Source organism: Taurulus bubalis (genome assembly GCF_910589615.1).
Source record: "Taurulus bubalis genome assembly, chromosome: 14".
NCBI classification, from domain to species: Eukaryota; Metazoa; Chordata; class Actinopteri; order Perciformes; family Cottidae; genus Taurulus; species Taurulus bubalis.
In genome coordinates, this window is record NC_136602.1 from 392,219 (window position 1) to 412,500 (window position 20,282).

Sequence of the window (20,282 nt, forward strand, 5' to 3'; positions counted from 1 at the left end):
TCTTGTTAGACCTTAGTGTTGATAAAGGACTTGTCTCTGTTCTTGTTAGACCTTAGTGCTGATAAAGGACTTGTCTCTGTTCTGTTCTTGTTAGACCTTAGTGCTGATAAAGGACTTGTCTCTGTTCTGGTCTTGTTAGACCTTAGTGCTGATAAAGGACTTGTCTCTGTTCTGGTCTTGTTAGACCTTAGTGCTGATAAAGGACTTGTCTCTGTTCTGGTCTTGTTAGACCTTAGTGCTGATAAAGGACTTGTCTCTGTTCTGGTCTTGTTAGACCTTAGTGCTGATAAAGGACTTCTCTCTGTTCTGGTCTTGTTAGACCTTAGTGCTGATAAAGGACTTGTCTCTGTTCTGGTCTTGTTAGACCTTAGTGCTGATAAAGGATTTTTTAAGTTCACAGAACAAGCAGTTCATCATATATACAATAAACTCATTAAAAATACTTTACAACAGTTTTTTTTAATTTTTAAACAAAATACTATTGAAGGCAATATTCCAAATGATAAAAATGCTGATTGTGAACACATCTGTGTGAATTATAAATGTCTTGAGAAATGTGTTATAACATTAAATGGACATGTTTTAAATCTTAATTGTTTAACAATGTATATTTTACCAGTATTTCTTTTAACTGACATTGTGTTCATTAAGAAGATGAAAGCAGATACAACAGCTGATCAGTTGATATTCAATTTATTGTTTAAATGCAGACAAACATGTTTCATGTGTAACATCTGTCCTTGAGTTCTATGGGTAAAGATAAAAGCTGAACTGGACACCACATCGTTAAATGAAGCTGTTGCAGGTTCTTGGATCAATGGAACTATGATTGGAAACAAAACAACATGAAGTACTCTTAACCGTCCCCTAGGTCAGCTCCATTTCCCACTTCTCCAGGAAATCCTGCAGGTTCAGATTGAAGACGTCGATGCCTTTGGGGGACAGGTGGACGCCGTCGGCTCGATACAGACCTGTGTTGGTGCCGCACCGGATGTTATCGTGGGCCAGAGAGCTGCCGCCCAGCTCAGAGACGATGTTCTGGATCCTGCGATTCACCGTGGTCCGGACCAGATCCACTTCGTGGTTGTCGGTCGAGTGGCGCCACACCCGCCGAGGGAGAACGTTGGACCACACGAGGAGGCATTGGGGGAAGATGCTCCTCATGGAGGCCAGGTCCTTCTTGACGGAGGCCAGCAGGTCAGTGGGGCTGTCGGTGCTCAGGTCGTTGCCGCCCAGGTGCATGATGAGGACGTCCGGGTTGGGCCAGGTGACCTTCAGCTGGTGGAGCTGGGGCAGGAGCTGGGACCACGTCATGCCCTGGGTGCCCTTCCACCAGATGGTCACCTTGCTGGGGTCCATGCCCAGCTGCATACCTACCTCCGGAGACTTGGCCCGGGACTCGGCCCAGTACACCAGCGAATGACCACAGATCCAAACGTTCTTGGGCTCCCTGGCATCCGGCATGCCTAGAAAAGTCAACAGATTACATTTGTAAGTCACAACCTGAAGAATCTTATGGATCCCAAACTGTTGCTGAGGGACACGAGTCCTCAGGCCGGCTTCACTAAGACCTGAATGGTCTGGAGACGTTGGCCGGTATTTGTTTTGCTCTTGGACTCCTCTCACAATGTCATCAATGTAAATGAATAACTGCACAAATATCTAAATATTATCTTCTAGAATCCAGACGTTCTTGAAGTAGGAAGACACATTTCTGATTAAAGTCACTGGATCTCTGTGAAACCAGCCACAACTCCCAGTATTGACCAGTAGGTCTGGACAGAGTCAACCTGTGGTAGTTCCTATCATCACCTTAACGTGTTCATCACCTTTTTCAATTCACTTTCTTATTAATTAAAGCTGTCTAGCTCAGTGTTGATCGTCATTTAATTGACTAAAGTAATGAACACGCTGGGAGAGTTAATCCAGTTCTAAACTTTACAGTTTAAAGTTTAGAACTTTAAAAGTATTTTTAGTGAGTTTTTAAGAACTTGAAAGCACCTTCTTTAGTTCATGATTCAATAGAGACACGTGTCATTTAAGACCATTACATGTCGGTTTGGAACAACATTCTCAGACTGATCAATTCATACAATTAAAAGATCAAAACGATCACCTACCTTCACCAGCAAGACCAAACATATGTACGTTTATCAGTTCTAAACCTTTTGAGTTACTCAAGATAAAACGTTAGACATCACAGTTGAGATCTGAATAGCGTTGGTGACATTTAGCTGTTTTATAGCATCTCCTAGCTAACGGAGTTTATGTATCAACTGTCAATGCTGGAAACATAACATGCAACAAAAACGGCTAACAAAGCGCTAAAACATTGGATGTGATCATATTTAATGTCGGTATAACCTCAATATTTTTACTACATCTTTGTCTTACTTTTAAAAACAACGTCTTTAATTCCAAAGCGTTTCCTCTGGTTTCTCATCGTGTGAAGTTCACTGAGTCCAGTATTTCATTCAGAGAAAGGAAATGGAATCTCAAATAAATGAGCTGGATTTATGCCATTAACTTACTTTTTGTCTATGAATGTGTGCTGGGTTGAGTCCTATTTATTGTTATAGACACTAAAAAATTACCTTGTGGTAGATTACCGATTCAGAAATGATAATGTGGGTACTAATCATCAAACGGCTCATCCAGCTGTAATATTTTAAACATCTTTAGAGGTGATTTTCCATTTCTGTTTCCCGACTCCACACTGGACCTTGTCGTCTCCACTTAAGTCTGAACTGGTAGTCTGGCTGTCCGTCCCGTGGTGCACTGTGATGGGTTTTCATGTGTAGGAAATTTACCTGAGCAGCATAAATAAATACAGAGATGAGACTCGCTGTGTTCACAGAGGATTTAAATGCCTATTGACGTTTGGGTCACGGAACTGCAAAAGTACCCCGACTGAGAAACGACCATCAGCGTTTGTGCCGATTCGAAGACTGAAACGAAAGCAAAAAAAATGTCCAAAAACATAATCTGGAGAACAATCGTTGAGCACGTAAATACGTATAAACCGGTTAGCATCCTATCTGAGTTATATTCCGTCTAAACATGAACAGAAACAACGGCTTTGCAAAGAACAGAAGGGTCTAATCTGAGTCCCGTCATTACTGACCAACTAAACCACTAAAGACATCGATTTTCATCTGGTGACCTCGAAACAATGCTAACAGATTTCTACGTTAGCTCCTTGAGCTAACATTAGCTTCACAGAACAGGCTAGTTTCAAGGCCAGAATCCCGAGGGTCCGATTCACAGAATTAAAAATACTGATGTGCTAAACTTGTTGAGGGGGCTTCATTTAACAAAAAGGTGGCCAAACTTAGTGGAGAAATATTAGGTTAAAATGATGGTTCCCAATAATAACCAAGTGGTCGATGTTAGGTATAGAGTTACTTACCATAGTGATGACAGACTACCAGTAAGTCGGGCCTGAAAATGCCAAAGCTAACGATATCCGACTGACTCCTAAATGATGTTAAAAGCTCGCTACGTTAGCTTCCTGAGCTAACACGTCTTTTCATCGGCTGAAAGGAAAAGGGAGTTCATAGAAATCAAAAGGACATGACCTATACATGACCCCCACGGTAAAAGCTCTCTGTTAGCTTCCTGAGCTAACGCTAGCTTTAGACTGGAAAGTAACAATAGGTCAAGGCTCAGAATTCAAAACTCAGTTATTACATTTACACATAGTTTAGGTTGTTTGGGACATGTCTGGGCCAAATGTAATGTATTACTATAATGACCATGTTAAAGTTAATGACATCTGACCAATGACCCCTACATGACGGGGTTAGCTCTTAATAATGTATAATAATAATAATAATGTATATATAATAATAATAGTAATTCTTGACGACATCTGACCCCTACATGACGAACACGGAGAAGGAAAGCGGTCCGAACAGCTCTGGTGAAGCCAGAACACGCCAGTCCTGGATGTAATAAAATAAGAACTTTCCTCAACATGGCTTCAGTTTAGTAAATTATGCAGAGTTCATGATAGTTCTGTTCTTTTATAATTTCAATAGAATTAAAGATGGATTCAACAGTTGGAGGAAACTCTTAGAAAACTGAAATTAAGTCAAAGTCCAACGGCAAAACCATTTTTACAACTCTTGTGAACCATTTTCTGGACAGAACCCTGTATTTACCTTCTGAACTTACCCTGGCTCAACTAAGCAGCCCTTGATGTCCCACCTAGCAACCGGCTACTAGACGGCGTCCTGGATTATAAACCCACGCAGGTAAAGTCACCTAAACTCATCCTGGACCTCGTGCTGCACAAAATATCCAAACTATCACGTGCTCTTTGAGTTTCATGCCGTTAGCGTCATAACTAGCTGACACAAGAGAGTATTACTACCCAAGTACTACATACTTAGTACAATATACTTAGTACTACATACGGTAGTACAGACGGAGTGGTTTGAGGGCTTTGTCCTTTATCTTCCTACTTTCTAGGTTCATTTAAACAGCAACGTGTAGTTACGGGCTTTACTGCCAATTAACATCAACTCCAAGCCTAGCGATTACCTTAGCATGTTCAGCTAGCTAGTTTACACTCAGCGGTACAACATGAGATCGTTTCCTTTAGCGTCCGTCTCTGGTCGTCCTGAAAGTATCGACCGCAGCCGGCGGGTTGAAGACTTCTCGTTGTTCACCGTCCTCTTCGTCTCGTCTTTGGAGTAATGATGTCAACACGAAGCAACAGTACAACATTAATAGAAATACTGAGTATGGAGTCAAAGGAATTGTATTTTTTGCGACCGTCAAACTTTAAAGGTTCTTCTGACGAAGCTCAGAGCGGATCTATTGTCTCCTGTCCAAATGTATTCACAGCCTTGTAGTTCGTCCCCAGGTGGAAGCAGATTAAAACAGGCATGAGACCATTGAAGTGGAGCAGTACTTAAGCTGGAAGAGGTAGACATGGACCAAACTAAACTAGCTTGCTTCAAGAGTATCACTGATCTACATGTCTAGCTCACTACTAGTGCTGGGTATCACACCTCAATAGTTACTTGGTACTAACCTATCTCAAGTACTGAAAACAGTCAGGTATCCCAGGTTGGCATCAAACGCATGTTCACAGTTTACTGACGAGTTAAATCAAGAATATACAGCGACGTCAGTACTGAAACTCGGCAGTGACATCTAGAAACCTAACCTTCGTAAAAACACGTCGATATTAAAGTCTCATAAGCTCATCTGAATATCTGCTTTCTGGACTCCTGGTTCCTTGAAACTAGATAACATCATAGGAAGAGGAAAAAGATTTTACTTTGTGCAGTTGAGATCGCAGCTGGCTTCTTCTCTTGATCGCCGGGTCGACCACTAAGATCGGCTAACGATGGCAGAAGAAGACTTAAGGTCTAGTGGTCTGTCACTACGGCTCCTGAATAACCAGACCACGTGTTGGTGCTACTGGGGGAAAAGTTGATTCAAGCAAAGACATTTCCAGGACAAACCTTCTCGTGATCCTCGATCTCTATCACAAAATGAAACAAGACACACAAGACAATGCGCAAGACATTCGTGTGGCGTTGCGGTGAAACTCTAAGATCACTTCCTGGCTTCTGGGAGTCTGCCGTGAGGCTGGAGACGCGTCTTTACTTTAGTTCCATCCAGACAAAACTTAGCGATACGTCCATCATATGTGAACTTCCTACGGTTTCTAAAAGTTAAGCAAGTAACTCTGGTTCTCACCAAAGCCTGGCTAACGGTTTGTGAAAAATAAATGTATTTTAAGCTGCTCCAAGTCGCTGTTTAGCATCTTCGATATTTAGCCCTAAACGAAAAATAAATGACATGCATTAACTTGTCATTTCCCTAACTTGTTAACTTGAAAATAAATGTCTTTGACGAACTAGCACACGGAGAACATAACTTTATGCTTAACTCACAGAACCCTGTGATTCAAAAGGTTGCTAGTTAAGTTTAATGTATGTAGCAGAAGAGGATCTGATACCTGGGAAGACCCGCATGCCGTCCTTCCACTCTCCGCCCTGGTTCTTGCGGCTGAGCCAATCCTTGTAGTTCTGCTCCCTCTTTTCTAAAACCCTCTGGTTGTACGAATCCAGCTGCAACACAAACACATGCAGAGTCAACGCTTCACCTCGTGTCCACCATCACTTCCCAGGGTTGTATTTCAGTGTGCCGTCTGTCTGGATCACAAGTGGCTCAGAAAATCGAACTGACAGCAGATACAGATCCTTCAAAAGGTGCAATGTGTAGATTAACCACACTCTCAGGACGGAGAATGATTTTAATGGTCCATCCAAACTGAACTTAAAGAAGAAACAAACCACTCCCTTCTTCTTCTTCTTCTTCACAGGTTCTCTTACTTTGACATATTCAGTACATCCAACCCTACTTTATTACTTTTAATTAAGTGAAAGTTTAAAAGCTGATCATACCTTCTCCTTCTGCTTGTTCTTTATTTCATCATCGGCATCTGTGGAGGTCTGGTGACTGGAGGCTGGTGGAGGGACTGTGGGTAAACTGAACTGGACTGATTTGACCAATTTGGCTGGTGGTTGAACAGCCAGAGATTTCACCGTCTCTATGACCTTCAGGCACCTGGCCACTGTGGTGGAGATGGAGGATTGGCTCACGTTTGCTGGACTCGATGTTGCGGGTGTCGATGGTGGCGGTGATACTGCGGCACCGATTAAAGGCTGCAAAGGACTGGAGGAGTTAAGGGGTGGCGCTGCAGGAGGTTGGCCAATAAAAGGAAAGACTGTATGACTGGAGGGTGGAGCAAAAAGAGGTTGTCCGGAAGGGTACCGGGGGGGAGGTCCAGGAGGAGGTCCTGGAGGAGGCTGTGCAGCACGCCGGGGGGAAGGTCCAGACGGGGGTCCGGGAGGAAGGCCAATTCTCTGGGGTGGTTGACCAGGTGCAGGAGAAACTGGAGAACCCATGCTGGGGATTGTAGACCTCTGCTCTGGAGGAATCTGGGTAGCGACTCCAAGGGGCCAGTTGCTTGGTGGGGGGGGGTGTTGGTAGTGGGCTGACGGAGGCCCAGGAGGAACCGTTGGAGGAGAAGTGGTGGAGGGCGGGCTCCCCAGGGTCTTGGTAAGACTCTGCTGCTGTTGCGCCTTCTGTAGGGCCTCCAGCTCCTGCTGGTCCAGGAATCCTTCATACTCAGAGACAGCTTTCGATCTGCCGAGTGGCTCCAAGCTAGAGGACCTAGCAGGCAAGGGGGAGTAGATGTGATCCAATTCAATGGAACCGGTTCTACTCGTGTGCCGTTCGTCCTTTGAGGATAACAAAGTCTCTCTCTCTGAGGATGAGGATTTCGGGCTGTAGATTTTCTCTTGGGCTCGGCTCGCCAGTTTGGACATTTCTCCTGTACTCAGCTTCAGGCCAATTGTACGAAGTAGACTTTGGATCTTGTCGTAGGGTTCTGCGTTGTCCTTTGGTTCCCCACTTCTCTCTACTGAGGCTCTTTTAGGGCTTAGCTGTGTCTTTTTCCCCTCCAGAGCGAGACTGCAGCTGGGTTGCTCTTGAGCCAATCCCAGGATACGAGAGAAACCGCCGCCATCTTGAAGTGCCCGCTCATGAGGCAGGAGGTCATCGTTCACGTGAACCAGTTCTGATTTATTTTCAGCGACCACCTTTTTATTGAGCATGTCGAGGAAGCAATCGAGGGGCTGTTTCACAGCTGGATGTGCCTGACGTGGAGTCGTGTGCTTCAGAGTGGGAGACGGGCTTCTGGGAGGCTGTTCTGTGGGAGAAAGAGGTCTCAGAGAGGGCTGGGACGATGGAGTCGCTGCAGTATTCATCAAGGGAAGTTGAGTGGAAGCAGAAGGAACTGGGGCAGGCTGAGAAGAAGGTGAGGGACCACGGGGTTGTGGAGACTGACTCCGTTGGACAGGGCGATAGGGATCATCGTACGCTCGGTCCGCGTATGCCGGGTCATAGTAGCGGTCTTCATACGGTTCATCATAAACATCGTAGCGATCAGTGTAACGTTGGCTGGCGGCAGGAGGGCCGGCATAGGAAGGTTCACCATAGAGACGAGTTTCATAGGGGCGCTCGGCGTAGGGACGACCGCCGAACGGGTCACTCGGGCGCTCGATGTACCGCCGGTCTTGGTAAGGACTGAACGGCTGGTCGTAATAATGGCCGTCGTAAGACTGAGAAGAACGATGGAGGTAATCGGGTCCGTCCGGTCGTTTCTTCAGGATGGACCGGACTGGTTTGTACTCGGTGAGCGGGATGGCGATCCGGCCATGGTCATAGTCGATGCAAGTCCTCTGTCCGGGGTCTATGTCCACCAGAGACTTCTTGTACGCGATCATGTCGTTCAGCTCCTCCAGCTCCCGCTTCTTCCTCGCGAGCTCGTCGTCCACGACTCCACCCCGTCTGGGAGGAGGGCTCAGCTCCCTCCTCCTCTTGGGACTTTCTTCAGATTCTCTGCTGGTTTTGCGCCTCCTCTTGACGGCCCTCTCTTTGCTCCTGCTGCGACTCCTGCTGGAGCTCTTGCTCCGGCTGCGACTCCTGCTGTGACTCTTTGTGCGGCTCTTGGCGGGCCGGGTTGGTCTCTCGCGGCTCCGGCTCCGCCTGGACCGGCTGCTTTTATGGTCACGGTCAGCGCTGGTGCTGCGTCTCTTTTTGATGATACGCCCAAACTGGTCTCTGGGCGGACTCCTGCTCCTGCTCCTGGCTCTACTCCTACTCGGACTCCTGCTCCTGCTCCTGGCCCGACTCCTAATCGGACTCCGACTCCGGCTCCGGCTCCGGCCATGTTTACGCCGAGTGGCTCCGTAATCCCTTCTGCTGGTACTGGTCTTGCTGTCCTGCGTTCTAAGATTCTTCACCACGGCCTTCAACTTGTCGGTCTCTGGTTTTTCTTTTCTGAAAAGTCAGGCAGGCTTATGATAATAATTTCACATAATTTGTGTTTCTATACATCCAGTGTCATTTAGTCAGGTTACAAACGTAACCATCTATATTTACACATAAATAGGTAAATATTTGAATTATAGAAGAACTCTCCGGTAATGTTTATATTCGACCATAACATTAAAAAGTCATTACTCACTCGGTGTCTTCTGCCTTGGCCAGCTTGATGGTCATCTAGCAACAACACGTTAAGACCACGTTAGAAAAAGAAGGACCTCGTCCAACATCAGGTCACAAAATGCTTTATTGTTTGTTAATCTGGTCAATTCATGAAGGCAATACACTATAAGATCAAGTCACAGCTCTAAACTGAGTGAATATAACCCCTTCTCACCTTCCCTTTATTGGCCCCGACGCCTCCCAGCTTCCGGACGGGGAGGAAGACGCTCTCGGTGAAGCGCTTGATCCTGATGGCCTGGTTCCCACCTTCTGCCGTTTCATGCTGGGAGAAACAACAGAAGAATGTTTTGCACAGAACAGGTCAAGAGAATGTTGAAGGTCGAGTTTATGACACAAACCAGGACGCCATCAGAAACTACCCGAGGACTTTAGGACTATTCACTTCTAGATACACATCAGAAGAAACTTGAAGGAAAATGAAGGAAGAGGAGGATCAAAAGGGACCCAGAAGGTCTGGAGGAGGATCAAAAGGGACCCTGAAGGTCTAAAGGAGGATCAAAAGGGACCCTGAAGGTCTAGAGGAGGATCAAAAGGGACCTTGAAGGTCCAGAGGAGGATCAACGGGGACCCAGAAGGTCTACAGGAGGACCAAAATGGACCTTGGGAGGTGTAGAGGAGGATCAACGGGGACCCAGAAGGTCTAGAGGAGGATCAAAAGGGACCCAGAAGGTCTAGAGGAGGATCAAAAGGGACCCAGAAGGTCTAGAGGAGGATCAAAAGGGACCCAGAAGGTCTAGAGGAGGATCAAACGGGACCCTGAAGGTCTACAGGAGGATCAGGACTCACCGGGACCACGCTGAACTCGACCTTCTCGTTCAGCTCCAGCCTCTTCTTCTCGATCACCTCCGACATGTGGAAGTAGAGCTGAGGGTTCTGAGCACACTTGATGAGTCCAGAGGCTTGAGAGAACTCGATCACAATGCCCTAGACGGAGGAACACAACCCGTGAGTCCGGAGGGCCGCCTGCCGGTCTGAACTCCTCCTCGCCGTCGGCTGAAAGGACTTACATGTCGACGTTGTTCGATGGACTCTTCGAAGGAGTCGGGGAGGATCTCCACGAAGGTGGCTCGCTCCTCTTTGGTCTCTGCGTGGGTGGCGATGTTGAAGCGTACCTTCACAGGAGAGAACGTCACATGCAGAACGTCACATGCAGAACGTCACATGCAGAACGTCACATACAGAACGTCACATGCAGAACGTCACATGCAGAACGTCACATGCAGAACGTCACATGCAGAACGTCACATGCAGAACGTCACATGCAGAACGTCACATACAGAACGTCACATGCAGAACGTCACATACAGAACGTCACATGCAGCGATGTCACGGAGGCTGTGCACACACGTTCATTACACAACACAAAACGCTGAGCGATCGTCTTTTAAATGTGAGCGCTCACAATGACTATTCACAGTCCTCTCATAACAAGTATATACATGCCTATAGTTATTAATGGAACTCATACTCTTCTATATGCTGAGCAGGTCCAAACATGTTGACATTACTTATATAATATCCAGAATGCATCTGTGCTCTTCTTTAGCTAACGGCGCTTTTTCATGCCAACGTCTTTTCTATTCTCATGTTTTAAAACGCATCTAAATGGTATTTTAAAGTCGTCGGTATTGTTCTGTTTGAGTTTAGAAGCGTGTTACTCGAGGCGTTCAGGGACTTAAATCCTGCGTTGGTCCATAGCAGCGAGGACCCTGATGCCGTCCCTCTGAGTCACCTTGTCTCCGTCCAGCATGGTGGCCCTGCTCAGCAGGTCGTTGGGTCCGAAGGGAAGCAGCTTCTGTTGGCCGTCGATGGTCATCACCAGCCGGCCCATTTCGGGGTCCGGCTTCACTGCTGCTGGAGACGCTGGCAGCTTCTTCTCCACCTCCTTCTCCTCCTCCTCCTCCTCCTCCTCCTCCTCCTCCTCCTCCTCTCCTTCTGGTTTTCCTTCTGGTTTGCCTTCCGCCTCTTCTTTCTTTTCTTCATCCATTTTCTCCACTTTGATTTTGACCTGCGGGAAAGAAAACATGTAATTAATAAAATAATAAAGACACTTGCAGAACATTTTGAGTGGTTGTTCTCTGCACCTGGAGAACTTGTGCACCTCCTTGTTCTCCCTGGTTCTCCGCGGGCTCCTTCTTGATCTCCTTCCGTGGATATTTGGAGATGGCTTTGAGGACGGTGCCTTGGAATCGCTCCTTGCTGACGTCGTCCAGCGTGTCGGGGATCCTCACCCGGATGCCGATCGGCGTCCACTGAGGAGGAAACATCTTTAATATCATTAAGGTGGAGGAGCACAGCTCTATAAAAGGTGGAGGAGCACAGAAAACACATTACCAATTTTGGGCTTTCTTTCCTAACAGGTTTACATGTACACTGGTTCTATCTGGACCTGGTTCTGCCCGACAACTAATGCCATCATCATCATCATCATCATCATCATCATCATCATTAGTTGCATTGCTGTTGGCGTTGCTAATACAATTCCTGCTTTAATCATCATCATTATTATTAGTAACTTCTTACTGCTCTCATTATATTTCAGATGAATGTTTAGCATCTTAATAAAACCCCGAGGCGCTGGTGCTCCCACCAAAACGTACAAAGTACTCACTTGGTAAACGTGATGCCGGCATACGGAATATTTAATGTGTGAAGAATGACAAATAAACTAAACTAATAAAACAAAGAAATGATGCATCTTACTTTGCACTTGGCTGCTGCCAACGCCGCCGCCACCTCGTCCCTCTTCTTCTTCTCCGCCTCCCTCCGCCGCTGCTCCGCCTCCTCGTCCCTCCTCTTCCTCTCCTCCTCCTCTTGTTTCCTCCTCTCGGCCTCCTCCCTCTTCTTCCTCTTCTCCTCCTCCTCCCGCCTCTTCTGCTCCTCCAGGATCTGGTCCTCCACCCTCTTGGTCCTCAGCAGCCGGATGGCTCTCTTTTCGGACTTCACCTGCACAATCGGAGGGAGGGATGAGGTGTGGAGGCGGTTCACTTCCTGGCGGGTCACTTCCTGTCCGTCAGACTCACCATGGCGACCGTGAACTCCACCTCCTTGTGGATGTCGCCGCTGTTGAACTTGATGTCGCTGAAGTTCTCGCAGACGTCAAAAGGAAGCTCGCCGAGCTCCTCGGAGTTGACGATTCCTTGTTCCGGACCCAGAAAGGTGACGACGCCCTGAAACACAGAGTTAGGGTTCAGTCCTCGCCAACACAGAAGAAGAACACAGACCGGCGGCGGCGTGCTACCAGCTCTCTCTTCTCCTTTGTGTAGCTGAAGGTGAAGGGGATCTTGTGCTTGATGTTGGCCGCCCTCCTCTTCCCCGTGACCACGTCCACCAGCAGGTTGATCAGCACGTGGTCGTTCCTCAGCAGCGTCACGCCGCAGTCCCGGTGGTCGAAGGTCACGTTGGTCTTCAGGGGGCCGATGTTGGCGTGGATCTGACCCGGGTAACCCTGCATGTTGGGCTGAGGGGGACCAGTGGAACCAGTTACAGCCCATCAGACCACAAACAAGCACGTGACATCATCATCATCAGAGACGTGACATCTTCATCAGAGACGTCATCATCAGAGACGTCATCATCAGAGACGTGACGTCATCATCAGAGACGTGACGTCTTCATCAGAGACGTGACGTCTTCATCAGAGACGTGACGTCTTCATCAGAGACGTGACGTCATCATCAGAGACATGACGTCATCATCAGAGACATGACAGGGTTCATATGACACAAATGAATAAGACAATAGTAAGAACCCTGCATGCACTAGATTCACACCATGATGTGTATTAACTATTATAAGTCTGTCCTCTTCATCTACAAGAAACACCATGAGAGTCACCATAAAAGCTCCTCCCTGAGGGGCGTGTCCTCTAAAAGCTCCCCCCTGAGGGGCAGCGTTTAGGGGCGGGTCCTCACCGTGGGCTCTATGATTGGCTGGCTGACGATGCCCTCGTACAGATCCGTGTCCAGCTTCATTTTGACGCCCAGTTCCGGCGCGACCCCGGCCTTCCCGTTCTGCCAAAGGTCTTCGTCACCGGCAGCGCTGTGGGTGGCGGCCTCCACCTCGGCGGCGGCGGCCGTGGCTGCGGAGAGCGTCAGGAGGAGAGGCTCCTTCACCCGCCGGATCCTGATGGCCCGCTTCCCCCCCCTCAGCTGAGGAACCAACACAAACGCCGTTTCAGAATAAACTCCCGGACTGAACGGTCTGGGACAGGAAGTGGAAAAGGTCTTTGAAGACGAGCTCCTCACCGTGGCGACGGTGAACTCCACCTCCTCGTTGACGTCCTCGCCGGTGAACTCGATGTCGCTGAAGTTCTCTCTGACGCTGAAGGGAAGCTCGCCGTGCTCGTCACACTTGATGACACCCTCGCTGTCTTTCAGGCTGACGATGACTCCCTGAAAGAGTTCAGAAACACTCAAAGACAGAAACTGGTCCTGAGGTCTGGAACTGTGGACCAGAACCTCATTAATGAGGTTATCGAAGCGTCGGGGGTGTGTGTGTGTGTGTGTGTGTGAGAATACATGGTTCAGGGTCGGACCTGCTCTCTGGTCTCGGCGGTGTTGCTGAAGGTGGAGGGGATTTGGGGTTTGATGTTCGTGGCCTTCTTCTTCTCGCTGACGATGTCGGTCAGCAGGTTGATGAGCACATGGTCGTTCTTCAGCAGCGTCACCGTGCTGTCCTTCCTGTCGAACCTCAGGTTGGTCCTCAGCGACCCGATGTCTGCGTGGACCTGACCCGGGTACTGGCGCTCGCCGGGCTGCAGAACCGACCAAACAGGAAGAAGGGTCAGCGACAGGAAGCAGGAAGGGTCAGCGACAGGAAGCAGGAAGGGTCAGCGACAGGAAGCAGGAAGGGTCAGTGACAGGAAGCAGGAAGGGTCAGCGACAGGAAGCAGGAAGGGTCAGTGACAGGAAGCAGGAAGGGTCAGCGACAGGAAGCAGGAAGGGTCAGTGACAGGAAGCAGGAAGGGTCAGTGACAGGAAGCAGGAAGGGTCAGCGACAGGAAGCAGGAAGGGTCAGTGACAGGAAGCAGGAAGGGTCAGCGACAGGAAGCAGGAAGGGTCAGTGACAGGAAGCAGGAAGGGTCAGTGACAGGAAGCAGGAAGGGTCAGCCACAGCAAACAGGAAGTGTCAGCCACAGCAAACAGGAAGTGTCAGCCACAGCAAACAGGAAGTGGTGGGGTCTAAACTGACCTGAGGCTCGTTGATGGGCTGGCTGACCACCGCCTCGTAGATCTCTGTGTCCACGTTCTCGGTTCCCCCAGGCGCCACTTTCACATCTGTCGCTATCGACCCGTTCTGCTTCAAAACACAAACGATCGCTTGAGAACCAGTTGTGGTGACATTTACAGACCAATGGCACTAATGGGTTTCTATGAAGAAACATGTTTTAGGATGATGATGATGAAGATGAAACAGGCTCACCTTCTCCTTGCAGGCGGTGAAGTGAACTCTGACCCCGGGCGTCATGGCCTTTGGGTTTCCAAAGAAGGCAGCAAAACTGAAGGTGAACTTCTCCAGATCCTCTCTCTCGATGTAGCCGAAGGAAGGCTGAGGATCAGAGACCGGCTCAGATTATGGACTGGATTAGGCGGACTCAGATTATGGACCGGATCTGTATTAGGTGGACCCATATTATGGACTGGATCTGAGTTCAGATCGGACTCAGATTATAGACCGGATCTGGATTTGGCAGACTGGGATTATAGACTGGATCTGGATTAGGCGGACTCAGATTTTGAACTGGACCAGGATTAGGCGGACTCAGATTATAGACCTTACCCCGATGAAGGCGATGATGCCGGTGGACCGGCCAGGTGGAGGCCTGAGGACACAAACACATGGCGTTAGCGACGAAGAGGACGGGACAGACCGCGGCGTCTAACTACCCACTTACTTATCAAACGTGCGTTTCCCCAGAAGACCCAGAGCTCTGTTGGTCTTGGCGGGATCAGGTCTGGGTCTCGGGGCCGCGGCGGGGTCAGCCGCCGGGGTTTGAGTGGCGGGCGGCTCCTCGGTGGGATTCTTAGTTTCCCCCGGAGTCGACTCAGAACCCGGAGCTGAAATCAAGGCTTTGATCTGAAAAACAGAGATGTGATCCTGAAGACCTGGACCCCTCAGCGCTGATGCCACAAGCATTCTGGGTCTGTTCCCAGTACAGGACCAGGTCTCTCATGGACTCACCCACTCCGGCTGGTCTGGCGGCGGGTTCAGCATCTCCTCCTCCACCTGAGCACAGAGAGGCTGGTCAAGCACCACTCACACAACAAAGGACTGATGACCTGGAGGATCTGCAGGACCTGCAGGACCTGCAGGACCTGGAGGACCTGGAGGATCTGCAGGACCTGGAAGACCTGGAGGATCTGCAGGACCTGGAGGGTGTGCAGGACCTGGAGGATCTGCAGGACCTGGAGGATCTGCAGGACCTGGAGAACCTGGAGGATCTGCAGGACCTGCAGGACCTGGAGGGTGTGCAGGACCTGGAGGATCTGCAGGACCTGGAGGACCTGCAGGACCTGGAGGACCTGGAGGGTGTGCAGGACCTGGAGGACCTGCAGGACCTGGAGGGTGTGCAGGACCTGGAGGACCTGGAGGATCTGCAGGACCTGGAGGGTGTGCAGGACCTGGAGGAGCTGGAGGATCTGCAGGACCTGGAGGGTGTGCAGGACCTGGAGGAGCTGGAGGATCTGCAGGACCTAGAGGACCTGCAGGACCTGGAGGACCTGCAGGACCTGGAGGATCTGCAGGACCTGGAGGACCTGCAGGACCTGGAGGACCTGCAGGACCTGGAGGAGCTGCAGGACCTGGAGGATCTGCAGGATCTGGAGGACCTGCAGGACCTGGAGGAGCTGGAGGATCTGCAGGACCTGGAGGACCTGCTCACCTGTCCTGTCCAGCCGGGCGGGGGGAAACTCAGGTAGCCCAGCTGGGTCACGCAGGCTGGGGGGGGGGGCGGGCCCCGGTCCGTAGGCCGCGGGGTCCGGGGGAGGGCCCAGTGGTCCGGGTGGAACAGGCTCGGGCCCCCAGCCAGGGTGTCCCCAACCAGGAGGAGGTCTCCAGTCGTCCGGGTGTGGGGGTCTCCAGTCGTCCGGGTGTGGGGGTCTCCAGTCGTCCGGGTGTGGGGGTCTCCAGTCGTCTGGGTGGGGGGGTCCCCAGCCCGGAGGAGGTCTCCAGTCGTCCGGGTGGGGGGGTCCCCAGCCCGGAGGAGGTCTCCAGTCGTCCGGGTGGGGGGGTCCCCAGCCCGGAGGAGGTCTCCAGTCGTCCGGATGAGGAGGTCTCCAGTCCTCGGGGTGGGGGGGTCTACAGTCCTGACCCCAGCCTCCGGGCAGAGGAGGGCCCCAGTCTTCCGGGTGCGGAGGTGGACCCCAGCCCCCCGGAGGAGGAGGACCCATGGGGGGTCGGGTCCGCATGGGTGTCATGTCGTCACCGGAACAAAGCAGGAAGCGACGGACTGAACTCACGAACCATCAAAACACTTCCGGTCTCAACCGCGACGCTGAACTTAACTACTTACTGTAAACTAAAGTATTTAATATAAAATAACAGTAAAAGCTGAACAAGAACCGCGAAGCTGAACGACGTTCTTCTTCTTCTTCTGCTACTGCGGCGGCGGCTGCGGCTGCTGCTGCTGCTGCTGCTGCTTCTTCTTCTTCTTCTTCGTGGGACTTAATGGCAGACGAGGCGCCACAGCGCACTGCGGTGGAAACAGTAACTGCATCTTATTGTTCTCCTGACGAAGATATATAAGATTAAATATATATCAAATATAAATGTAAATATATTAAATAAATACAATAAAATTAGTCGTTAAATATGAATATAATAAAATAAATTATGTTACAAAATAGAAATATATTATATAAATATAATAACATAAAAATGTAAATATATTATTACATTACATTTCATTTAGCTGAGGCTTTTATCCAAAGAGACTTACAATAAGTGCATTCAACCATGAGTACAAACAGAACAACACACTAAAAAGTGCTACCAGTAATAGACATGTAAGTGCTACTTAAGTGCTGCTATGTGCTACTTTCCTTATTCAAAGTGTAGTCTGTAAGAAGTGTTTTAGTTCACGGTGGAAGATGTAGAGAATTCCTGCTGTATGAACCTGCATGAACCTACAGGGTGTTGTGTAGCATGAACTTACAGGGTGTTGTGTAGCATGAACCTACAGGGTGTTGTGTAGCATGAACTTACAGGGTGTTGTGTAGCATGGACCTACAGGGTGTTGTGTAGCATGAACCTACAGGATGTTGTGTAGCATGAACCTACAGGGTGTTGTGTAGCATGGACCTACAGGATGTTGTGTAGCATGAACCTACAGGGTGTTGTGTAGCATGAACTTACAGGGTGTTGTGTAGCATGAACCTACAGGGTGTTGTGTAGCATGGACCTACAGGGTGTTGTGTAGCATGAACCTACAGGGTGTTGTGTAGCATGAACTTACAGGGTGTTGCGTAGCATGGACCTACAGGGTGTTGTGTAGCATGAACCTACAGGGTGTTGTGTAGCATGAACCTACAGGGTGTTGTGTAGCATGAACCTACAGGGTGTTGTGTAGCATGGACCTACAGGGTGTTGTGTAGCATGGACCTACATGGTGATGTGTAGCATGGACCTACATGGTGTTGCGTAGCATGGACCTACAGGATGTTGTGTAGCATGGACCTACAGGATGTTGCGTAGCATGGACCTACATGATGATGTGTAGCATGAACCTACAGTGTGTTGTGTAGCATGGACCTACAGGGTGTTGTGTAGCATGGACCTACAGGGTGTTGTGTAGCATGAACCTACAGGATGTTGCGTAGCATGGACCTACATGATGATGTGTAGCATGAACCTACAGTGTGTTGTGTAGCATGAACCTACAGGATGTTGTGTAGCATGGACCTACATGGTGTTGTGTAGCATGGATCTACAGGACGATGTGTAGCATGGACCTACAGGGTGTTGTGTAGCATGGACCTACAGGACGATGTGTAGCATGGACCTACATGGTGTTGTGTAGCATGGACCTACATGGTGTTGCGTAGCATGGACCTACAGGATGTTGCGTAGCATGGACCTACAGGGTGTTGTGTAGCATGGACCTACAGGGTGTTGTGTAGCATGGACCTACATGGTGTTGTGTAGCATGGACCTACAGGGTGTTGTGTAGCATGGACCTACAGGGTGTTGTGTAGCATGGACCTACAGGGTGTTGTGTAGCATGGACCTACAGGGTGTTGTGTAGCATGGACCTACAGGGTGTTGTGTAGCATGGACCTACAGGGTGTTGTGTAGCATGGACCTACAGGGTGTTGTGTAGCATGGACCTACAGGGTGTTGTGTAGCATGGACCTACGGGGTGTTGTGTAGCATGGACCTACAGGGTGTTGTGTAGCATGGACCTACAGGGTGTTGTGTAGCATGAACCTACAGGGTGTTGTGTAGCATGGACCTACAGGGTGTTGTGTAGCATGGATATAATAAAATGAACTCTGGGTCGTCCTGCAGCAGAAAAAGCTTTTATTTAGTTTGATGCTGAAGTCGCTCGACTCCGACAGAAACCAGAAGAACTTTATAGAACATCAACAAACGGAGCCGACACCAGCTGGGCTCGGTCCAGACCCACGTGTTAGTCTGGACCGGCTCAGTCCAGAACCAGGTGTTAGTCTGGACCGAGCCAGTCCGTGGACCCGGGTCCGTGGACCGGTTATTGCAGTGATACTTGGGAGGCTCGTCCAGAAGCTCCTCCCCTAGATGCTCACAAACATCCGACTCTACAAACACGTAAAAAAAGCTTGTGCGAAATCAGTTGAATATTTTTCTATTGGTCATAAAAATAAATCAAGGCCGAGCGTGTGATGAATCGATAACTCCGGATCAATAACTCCAGATCAATAATCCCTTTTTATCAGCAACACTTGGTTCTGTGAAGGATCCCAAAGAAACAGGAGATCCTTCAGACGGAAACCAGAACCGCCATCGGATCCAGAACCGGGTTCAGTCCAGAAGAGACGGCGAGGAAAAGGAAAGTCGTAACTATTTAAACCCAAACAAAGAATCCTCATTCAAACTGGTTTAACTGGTTTTAATCTCTTAACTGGTTTTAATCTCTTAACTGGTTTTAAACTATTTTAACTGGTTTTAAACTCTTTTGAACTGATTGTTTTAAACTGGCTATGACCTTGCTTCAAAGGCTTTAAAACTAAACAGAACTCATGGAACTCAGGTATTTATAATTTATTCTCATAATTTAAAGACTAAACTAAGATTTGTTTCTCTCTCAGAATTTAAATATTAAACTCAGAACAATTTTCCGTCACATGACCCTCGTCTCCGTACTTTGATTTCATGAAAAAACACAGAAGGTGGAATACAGGAAGCGAGTGCAGCGGTGTTGGCGGTGTGTTCAGGTGAGGGGGCGTGGCTCCTGAGGGTTCCAGGGCGGGGCCACGTCGCGGCCCCGTCCCCTCGTGGCCCCGCCCCCTCCCTCTGCGGGTCAGTCAAAGGGGCTGAAGTCCCTCTCCAGGTTCTCGGACTCGTCGTCGTCGGAGAAGAAGTCGTCCTCGTCGATGTCGTCCTCGTCGTAGTCCTCGTGCCACTCGGGGACGTACTCCTCGTCGTACTCTTCGTCCTCGTCCTCCTCACCGCCGTAGTTGTTGTTGTCCGAGTCTCCGGACTCAGACGCTCGGTCCGCCTTGGACCTGAGAAGCAGACGCATCGTTGTCAGAGAGATCTTCAACGCTTCATGTCCGTTACATCTTCAATGAGACCCTGAAGGACCCAGGACCCTAAAGGACCCTTTAGGGACCAGGGCCCTGAAGGACCCTTTAGGGACCAGGACCCTGAAGGACCCAGAACCCTGAAGGAACCTTTAGGGACCAGGGCCCTGAAGGACCCTTTAGGGACCAGGACCCTGAAGAACCCAGAACCCTGAAGGACCCTTTAGGGACCAGGGCCCTGAAGGACCCTTTAGGGACCAGGACCCTGAAGGACCCAGAACCCTGAAGGACCCTTTAGGGACCAGGGCCCTGAAGGACCCAGAACCCTGAAGGACCCTTTAGGGACCAGGGCCCTGAAGGACCCAGAACCCTAAAGGACCCTTTAGGGACCAGGGCCCTGAAGGACCCTTTAGGGACCAGGAACCTGAAGGACCAGGACCCTGAAGGACCCTGGACCCTAAAGGACCC

General features: G+C 49.5%; 2 protein-coding genes across 2 annotated transcripts in view; both read right to left on the reverse strand.

Moving 5' to 3' along the window:
* Positions 1–676: 676 nt before the first annotated feature.
* LOC306746490 (uncharacterized protein) lies at positions 677–10,927 on the reverse strand (the record flags this gene model as incomplete). The annotated part of the gene is made up of 8 exons (XM_079229412.1): positions 677–1,466; positions 5,978–6,089; positions 6,426–8,868; positions 9,056–9,090; positions 9,251–9,358; positions 9,883–10,020; positions 10,104–10,208; positions 10,829–10,927. The coding sequence occupies 8 exons, from the start codon at positions 10,925–10,927 to the stop codon at positions 868–870; spliced, it is 3,639 nt and encodes a 1,212-aa protein (XP_079085538.1). The 3' UTR covers positions 677–867.
* Positions 10,928–18,600: 7,673 nt separating this feature from the next.
* The window catches only part of cul9 (cullin 9), a gene marked incomplete at its 5' end in the record, with an annotated part of 40,253 nt that continues 38,571 nt past the window's right edge, over positions 18,601–20,282 (reverse strand). The window contains one exon of the mRNA XM_079229924.1: positions 18,601–19,796. Within this exon, the coding sequence (XP_079086050.1) occupies positions 19,592–19,796 (205 nt within the window). The 3' untranslated portion in view covers positions 18,601–19,591. The remainder of the gene's footprint in view (positions 19,797–20,282) is intronic.